Raw genomic sequence first — 9,069 nt, forward strand, 5'->3', positions numbered from 1 at the left:
TTGGAAGTAATGCATGTTTGGACTTCTATTTATAAGTAAATTAACATTTAACCATCTTTTAAGTGTGAAAGTACGAGTGTATTTAGAAACCAGATTCTATTTATAAAAACGTGCTATTTGTTTTTGGCTTAAGTAATTTGTACGCGTTATGTTATTTAAGATTATAACCGGCAGTGATATACCCTCACTGCCACAAACCGGACGTGTTGTGTTTAGTTGACAACACCAGCCTTCAGTCTCCGACCTTATAAAACAAGAGCAGAGAAGAAGCACCTTTTTCCTATGGCTTTGAGATTGGTCTTTTTCCATCCATGATCTTCTTTGTAGCATTCCACCTGTAGATTCAAGTTTTTTGGTATCAGAAATTCTGCTAAGAAAAAAAGTGTTTTTTTGGGGCAAGAAATGGAAAAATCAAACGTACAGTGTCTAAAATTTCATTGTCACCCTTTATGCCGCCAATGACATAAATTGTATCTCCAATCACAGCAGCAGCGGAATAGCCCCGAGAGTCGTTCATGGAGTCCCCCATCATCCATGAGCCCTTCCGAGGGTCAAAGACCTCAACAGCAGACACTATGTTCTGACCGTTGTAACCGCCCAAAGCAAATCTGTAAATGGGTTCTCTTATTAGCTCCTAACACAGTTCTTAACTTAAAACTACATATACTTTTGTTTTATGTCTTGTGGCTTTAAAATGAATTGGCAAGAAGCCAATTTTAATCTTAACATAGAAAGGAGACCATCAACTCACAGTTTTTCATTGAGCACTGCAACTGAATGACAACCTCTCTTCGTTGACATGCTCTCAAGCCTCCTCCATGATCGTTCACGAGGATCAAATCTTTCCACTGATCTGAGAGGATAGGGAAGAGATGTGTCAGATAATTAGGATCAAAAAACCCGAAAAAGAGTGGTAAAAAAAATAGCTATGGTTGTTCATAGTACATGGTAGCTAATACCCCATTAATCTATATAGAAAATCAATACAAGTTACAGATATAACAAAATTGGCATCATACTTTAAATAGTTCTTTCCATCATATCCTCCCACGGCATAGATTGCACCATTGATTTCGGCAGCAGCTGGGGAAAATCTCTGGCCAAAGAAGGAAAAGCCATATATGATCATTTACTTCTTTTGTAGTTACCCTCTGGGGTAATTTCATGTTTGTATTATTACTTGAAAACAGCATACAAGTCACTCGTTGAACAGAGTGAAGTGAGAAACTTTCACAACAGTTGCAACCTATCTATTGCCAACATATATAATTTCCTTTTAGTAGTATCTTCAATTTAAAGTGCAATAATATGGAACCATATACTGGAAACCTATTTGGGGAAAAACAAACATTTGGTTGTGGACTAGAAATTGTCTACCAAGTTCTCAATAAAAGAATTAACCAATATGTCAATAGCTGTTTCATTCATTCTAATGCCATTAATAGATGAAGCCAACTAGTAGATGCATTAAGCAAGTGCGTGCCAAAATAAAATTTACCTTATGTAGCATTGATTGAGTAGGGATCCACTTTCCATTGTTCACATCAAAAATTTCCACCGTTGAGAAACATTCATTGCCATTTCCACCACCAATTGCATAGATTTTATCATCGAAAGAAACTCCTGCTAAGTTTCCCTTCTTTTGATTCAATGAAGGACATCTAGTCCACTGATTTGACACCGGGTTATACGATTCGACTTCGTATTAAACAAAGAAATGGTGTTAGTGCATTTTGAATTTCTAAGAAGCAGCAGAAAATTTAAACCAAGAGAAATAGTAAAATTAATACCTTCATCATACCACACATTATCATATACACCGCCAAAAATAAAGATTTCGCCATTCAAGTCTGCAGCACAGGCATATGACCGTACAAGACGCATGGAGCTACAGGGTTCCATATGGTCTAAAGAAGGATGATAAAAATCCATATCTGGTAACCATGAAGAGCCATCAAATCCTCCCACTAAGAGTACCGACTCATCAAGGTTTGGATGAAGCTCATTGATGGACTCGGACTCTTCTTGTTCATCATTCCCACTTTTTTTAAATAGCTGACTTTCCAATGCATCGCATCTATCTTTCAAGAGTTGGATTATTAATCTTGATTTAACCTGTGAAACTCATATAATTATCCAGTTATAATGGAGAAAGTTCAAAGAAAAAAACAAAGTGCCAAACTGCCAATACCCTATCGATGACTATCATAATTTAATAACATGTAGAAATTTTCTTATATATTTATTTGAATTTAAGTCTTGTGGGAGTGCACTAGAGGACTAAAATCAAGAGTAAGTTGCATAAGGAATAAGAAAGCAATCAAAATGATGCAAGTTGGTTGACATAGAATAATAGAGCAAATACCTGCTAAATTGGTTTAGAACATGAAAAATAAAATAAAGTGCAAAAACAATGAATTTTTTAATAACAACCATACCATATCATGCTCCAAAAGACTGATTCTGCGATCTTGTTCTCCAAGAGATGATTTCAGCCCTTTAAATTCACTTAGTAACTATAATAACATCTCATAGGTACAATACAGAGTTATGAAAAGTAACTAACTATTGTAAATTCAAAGCTAAAATATGAAAGGCAGATTCAATTACCATCGCAGTAATAGAGTTGACGTCAGAAGCATTCATTTCCATGATGTCCACTGTTTCTGGAGAGTCAGCATAATTTAATAAATGATGCGATGCAATGGGTTGAGGATTACATAAAACTCTAGCCAAACCATGGCTAAACAAGGGAAACCCCTAAAAGAGAGATCAACAGCTCTGTTTCTATTTAATACATTGAAGTCTATCCCCCATTCAATGACCCGAGAGGGGTATAATAGATCACTCTCAAGATCATACCCAAAATAATAACAAAAGGCATTAAACAAATAACGACAAACATCAAAATCAAAGCCAGAGTGACAAAAAAAAAGCTAAATAAACATAAAGACTAATGCAATAAGCTGAATTATCCTACATCAATGACATTCCTGTAACCACAGTGTCTTCCCAACTATTATTATTTTCTAAACTTAATTCTATCACAGCAGACGATGATGTACATTCACCATTTGATCGAAGGTCTACTTGTCTCACCAATTATTTCCTCTGTATCCTCATCTACAGTAGCTTTCAAAGGGTGGCTTCCAAATTCTAAATGAGGGGCAAGACCTGAAATTCTTAACAATGTTTTTCAATTATTCAGATAAAAGGATTCAGCTGAAGCTACTGTTACCTTCGTTTGTTGAATGAGAAGTTGGTATGGTGTCATTTTGAGTGCAACTTGTAAAATAAGTAGTTCCTTCTTTCTTGACAGGAGAATTCAGGACTTCAATAATTAGTCCTAGGTTCATGTATTCCTCGTAGTTTTCTGAATCATCAACAACAGCTTCTAAACATTTTCCTTTCTCGTCCAAACCAGAGTCATCAGATATGGAAAGGTTTGTTGAGCCAGTGGATGGTAACTTAATGTCTTCAATTTCCTCTCCAGCATCCTCAGCATTTGAACCTTTGAACAAATCACTCCAAATTTTTGGTGGATGGGAAGTTCCCATGGTTCGTACAACAGAAGAGAAAGAATAATCACAACTTTGTGTTTGCTCTACTACACCAGTTTTTAACGTTTGAGCTGATTTTTTATGATCTATAGCTTCCAAACACCGTTCTTCATCATCTAAGCCTCGATGAGCCCGATTTCCACTTTCACTGTTAGAATTATCTGAATGGAGTGAAGCACTTGTTTTCCTTAAAACAGAAGGGAAAACCCATTTGTTATGGTTTTCTTCATCTGTATTAGTCTGATCAGGATTAGCAACACTTAGAGACTTTCCTTCCTGCCTTCTATTAGGCATTGGGGATGACACATTGTACAAAGAGTTCGAAGTCACAGTATTTGCTGAGATAGAAGCACTCACAATTGTCCGGAAAGATGAAAACAAATAAATTAGTTTTTCTGTTTGAGCTCGGTCAAGTTCAAACCAAAACAGTTTAGGCTCATAGTAATTTTCAGTAATTATTGGTCCAAATTGATCTTCAACCAAGGGCTGGCACTGCATCCGAACTCGAATCCTCACCTGCAAAAAGGAAAAAACAGACACATACTTTTCAGTTAAATTGACAAAAAGGAAACCAAAATATACAAAAACCAGAACCAAACTTTATGGTAAAGAGTTTAAGATGATATTATACTTGTGCAGGATAAAGGGTATAGCCCGATTCATCTTCAGTCCAACCATATGGATTTATATTCATTTGTCCAGCACTTGCAGCCTCAAAAATTCCATGAAGTTTCCTATCACTATAGTTGAATAAGAACAGGGGTAAACCAGGATTTATGTTCCTCACATACGAAAAATGTGGAGCTGGTAGTCCTGTTCAAAATGTTTAATTGGCATTTCAGAACTTTAGACTCAATAATTACGAAAAGCTTTTACAAATATGCGTGTGTGAAGTACAAAACAAGAGGGAAAAAATCTCTCACCAAACAACTGTTTCAAATTGCATTCTTTGATTGTGCTATGCTTGCAACCAAATATGACTCCCCCAAGATCATTTTTTCTCAGATTTCTAGCAGTTGAGCTGAAGTTTGATGGCCACTGAGCCTGAGATACAGATTTTTCTTTCAACCAATATGTCTCAGTCTTTCTCCCTGCACCCATTCTGTGTTTAAAAAAAAATCAGTGTCAAAACAAAACAGTAATTTGAACCATCTAGGTAAGAGTATGATTGCAATTATCTAAACCAAAACATATTCTACCATGCCAAGAAAAAAGAAAACAGGCAAAAAAATAAATAAACAAATTACTTAAATGCAATGAAAAAAGGGATACTAGTGCTAATACTTGGAAGAAGAAAAGGCCACTATGGATTACATAAAAGCAGTAGATGCCATATGAAGCAATACTAAAAAATAGAACAACAGGGTTGTTTCTCAATTTTATGCTAATTCTAATACTAGGTTTTATTTTTCTTTCTAGCTTAATCAAGGTCGGTTCCTATAATTAATAGAAGTCGGTATTTCTCTCTTTTGTTTTTTGTTTATTTAAAATGGAAAGCAATTTTTACCTCTTGCAAAACAACAACAACAACAATAATAAAAAGAATAAGAATAATAATTAAAGTTACAAATAAATCAGAGTCCATATAAAAAGTTAAATGCATAAATGCAATAATCAAATTTCCAAAATTTATCCTTTTCTGTTTCTTTTCCTAATATAGAATAATACAACATTTTCCTACATGAGAAAACTACCCATAACAACTTAATCAGAAGAGAGAAAGATAAAAAATTAAATAAATACTCAGTGTCCGCTACTTCCGAAGGAGAAAGAAATGATCAGCCGAGTTCTGCATACAGGAAAAAAAACACACACACACACGGTTAGACCACGAACTAAGAAAAGCAAAAGAAGAAGATAAAGTTACAAGCACGCATTATTTGTAAATAAATCGAAAACGAAAAGGCTTGGATCAATGAAACTTTCTAAGTTAAAATTTCATGAAACAAAAGTGAAAGAACAAACCTTCTACAAGAAGGGGAGGGACTTGGAAAATTTTAAAATAAGTTGACGAATATAGAAGGACACTAATTTATGCGGGTCTGTACTTTAGCAATGTGATTGTTTCTCGAGAAAGTGAAGGAAAGTTTGATAAACAAAATGATTCTGGAGTGTTCGTGGGTATTTATAGTCATAATAGGGAAGTGAAGAGACTGATTTGGCAAAACGCCGTGACAGAGGCTACACTGCAAGGGCAATTCGTGCTCGTTCATAAAAGTGAAAAGTGTGAAGCGCGCGCCAAAGACGTACGAAAACGTTTACTACATTACTAATATTACTCACACTCGCCTGCCTCGCGATTGTTGTATACGAACCGTTGAAGTTTCTCACATTTACATCAGTGGTTGATAACGCGAAATACCAAAAATAAACAAATAAATAAGAGTAAATTACATTTTATACTATATTTTTAGGTGAGTGTGCAAAAATATGTATTTAAAAAAAAACAAATTAATCTATGATTATTTTTTAAAATTTTCACTTTTATAGATTTTTTTTATTTTTTTATTTATGTCATAATTTTACTCTTAATCAAGCTTTATTAATTTGGAAAGGTATGATTGTAATTTAATTATTATTTTTTAGCCTATTTGTTTTTTTATATTATTTTTATATAATTGATTTTATATTAAATTTTTTTTGGTTGTTTTGCAAATTTTTTTTATAAATATTTATTGTGTTTATTATTATTTTTTATTTATTATAAACTTTTTTTTTCGATTTTTTAGATTGTATGTTTTTTTTTTCAAATCTTGTGTGAGATAACCAGTTCCTTGATTAATTTTTTTACAGTTATGTAAAAAAAATTTATAGAACTAGGTTAAATATCATGTACTAATAAAGGTAACCAGTTACCTTGAGAGGAGTAACATTCTGCCATAAGAGGGGTAACCAGTTACCATAAGAGGGGTGGCGGGTTACTCATATTAAATATGAAAAGTAAACATCAAATTTGAAGGAAAATGAGGAAGAACACTTCATTCAAAAATGAAGAAGTAACTATGGTTTTAGTAACATAAGTAATCAGTTACCATAAAAAATCAAAAAATATACACACACATCAGAAATTGGAGGTAATCAGTTACCCCCATAAATATACACACAAAGAGAGAAAGAGTTTGTGTAGCTAGGGTTTGAGAGAGAGAGAATAGTGGAATGTTAATTTTACAATAATACCTCTGTTTGGCTGATGTGTTTTGGTTTTAAATTTAGCTTCCATATTTAGTTAGCTAGTAATTGTGTTTCTCATACAAAGTAGCAAAAGTATAATTCTCATATTTTTGCACAATGATGGTGTAAAAGCCATATTTTAAAAAAAATTCTCAATAAATAAATAAATTGATATTTACAACGAAAGTACCTAAATTATTGTATTTGTTGCACTTAAGTATCTAATATATTATTGTCAAAAAAAAAAAAGTACCTAATATATTTTTTTGGCGGCGAAAGTATCTCCCGTCAATATTTTGGTGCAGTTTAGTGCAGCTGTTTATTTCGCCGTTAAGTCCACTAATATGTCGTGAAATTTACTTATAACTTGAGTACTTTTGTCGCAAACATTTCTTAAATTGGGTATTTTCGCCGCAAACATTCATTTTATTTGGTACTTTTGCCTACTTGTTATAATCGAACTTAACGGTGGAATTAACGATTGTACCAAATTGTACCAAAATATGGACAGAATGTACTTTTGCTACCAAAAAAATAACAGGTACTTAAGTGCTACAAACGTAATAACTTGGGTACTCTCACCGCAAATATCTCATAAATAAATAATCGCCTCTTCCCCTACCTGACTACATGTGTAAAGTAGTAGCACTCTCATCTTTTCCTAACATAAATACAAAATACTCCCCCTGTTTTATACAAGATTCTAGTTTATTTTGTTTTAATAGAGAGTTTGAATATTTAATTTCAAATAATTATTGTTATACCCAAAAAATAGGAAGATGCATCCTAGGAGACTAAGGGGAATGCATTCTAGGAGAGTTAAGGGGAATGGTCCTAGGAGACCCCAAGGAGGATGTGGTCCTAGGAGACCCCAAGAGAGTGATCCTAAGAGAACCAAGGAAAAAGTGGTCCTAGGAGACCCCAAGGAGGATGTGGTCCTAGGAGACCCCAAGGGTGTGTAGGAGGTAAGCCTCCCAAGGTTTTCTAAGTGTTGGCTCGAACGTGTCCAAGGTAAGTAGCTAAGGAGGAGGAGTCCCATGCAAGAGGAAGGAGAATGCCTTGACCTTGTCCAAGGTGAGATATTATGGAGGAGGTTGCCTCAATGTTGTCCAAGGTGAGGCACCAAGGAGGTTGCCTCAATGTTGTCCAAGGTGAGGTGCCAAGGAGGTTGCCCCGGACCACCTTGGTCCGAGGAGAAGCCAAGGAGATTGGTTCAAGGAGAAACATGGCATGCTAGAGGAGAGTGCCATATTAGAGGAGAGAAGTGCATGTCCTACCGCCATGCACGTTCAACCCACAAGAACATGTCCTACCACCATGCATGTTCAACCAGCACTTGCATGCGTAGTGAGTAGGAGGTGGACCAACTAGCTAGAGGAGACTAAGTCAGACACAACTCCAACAACATACGCGGGAATCTCTCATTCTTCCCACAAATGGGGGGTTTGTTACATTTCGAATTTTGAATGATTAAATGTAATAAATATAATAAATATCCCTATCATAAGGGGATATCAGTTGAGGATCCCAGGCCTATAAATAGAGAGCTTATGGGATGAGAGAAGGGCTTCCTTCTGCTTCTTCTTTCTAGAGAGAGAAAATTGGGTCTGTCTATTCTAGAGAGAGAAAGTGCTGAAATTAGAGAGAATTCTTGTATTTTCACAATCTGTACTGAAGAAACTCAGTTGGCTCAGTCCATCTGATCTTGAGTACGGATCTATAAATCATAACTCTAAGTGGATTAGGCTATTACCGACAATCGGGGCTGAACCACTATAAAAATCTCCTGTGTTCTTTACTTTTCTTGTTTATATTGTCTGTTGTCGTTTTTATTTCTCTTGAAAGCTTGTCGTTATTGACGTTCTCACGTCGTTGGCTAAAAACCCAGTCAACAATTATAAATATGATTTTCAATTTTATAAATTGACAAAAAAAAAAGTGATATAAGCTCAAATTTAAAAGAGGAAAAACAAATGAGAACAAAGATTCTAAATTATTGAGTTGATGGTACTATTTTTATCAATTTAGAAAATAAAAGGTATTGTTTATAAGAGAAAATACTAGCTTGACCCATGTGTTTTTACTAAATACGTGATCGACCCCTGTGTTTTGTTAAATGACAATTCAGATCATGTGTTTTAAAAAATGGATCAAAATAGTGCCTTATACCCAATTTTGGTCAAAAAAAATTTCAAATATAATCTTTCATTCTTAGCTCCTCGACTATTTTCTCCACTTCTCTGAACTCATCGCATCACTAACGACCCGAGAATTAAACTTATAACTGAAAATATTTTGACCAAAATTAGGTCTAGGGTACTATTTTGATCCATTTTGT

General features: G+C 34.6%; 1 protein-coding gene across 2 annotated transcripts; it reads right to left on the minus strand.

The window, feature by feature from the left end:
- Positions 1–81: 81 nt before the first annotated feature.
- On the minus strand, positions 82–5,750 carry LOC133798194 (uncharacterized). Of its 2 annotated transcripts, XM_062236409.1 has the most exons (14): positions 5,526–5,750; positions 5,304–5,349; positions 4,484–4,662; positions 4,192–4,373; positions 3,239–4,076; positions 3,100–3,156; positions 2,611–2,666; positions 2,439–2,516; positions 1,791–2,115; positions 1,499–1,698; positions 1,020–1,096; positions 752–853; positions 422–608; positions 82–335 (listed from the first exon to the last, which is right to left on the minus strand). In XM_062236409.1, the coding sequence occupies exons 3-14, from the start codon at positions 4,659–4,661 to the stop codon at positions 246–248; spliced, it is 2,370 nt and encodes a 789-aa protein (XP_062092393.1). In that variant the 5' UTR covers position 4,662; positions 5,304–5,349; positions 5,526–5,750; the 3' UTR covers positions 82–245. The 2 variants fall into 2 exon arrangements, with proteins under 2 accessions (XP_062092393.1, XP_062092394.1); XM_062236410.1 differs by lacking the exon at positions 3,100–3,156 and having other exon boundaries at positions 5,526–5,749.
- Between the last annotated feature and the right edge of the window lie 3,319 nt (positions 5,751–9,069).

Source organism: Humulus lupulus, chromosome 8, assembly GCF_963169125.1.
Source record: "Humulus lupulus chromosome 8, drHumLupu1.1, whole genome shotgun sequence".
Lineage (NCBI taxonomy): Eukaryota > Viridiplantae > Streptophyta > Magnoliopsida > Rosales > Cannabaceae > Humulus > Humulus lupulus.

What these genes read in the sequence shown, in the direction of transcription:
- LOC133798194 (XM_062236409.1), bottom strand. Translation starts at nt 4,661, where the DNA reads ATGGGTGCAGGGAGAAAGACTGAGACATATTGGTTGAAAGAAAAATCT. An exon ending in GATGGAAAGAACTATTTAAA is followed by an intron (nt 854 to 1,019) that starts GTATGATGCCAA and finishes CTATCCTCTCAG; the next exon opens with ATCAGTGGAAAGATTTGATC. An exon ending in ACAATGAAATTTTAGACACT is followed by an intron (nt 336 to 421) that starts GTACGTTTGATT and finishes TTGAATCTACAG; the next exon opens with GTGGAATGCTACAAAGAAGA.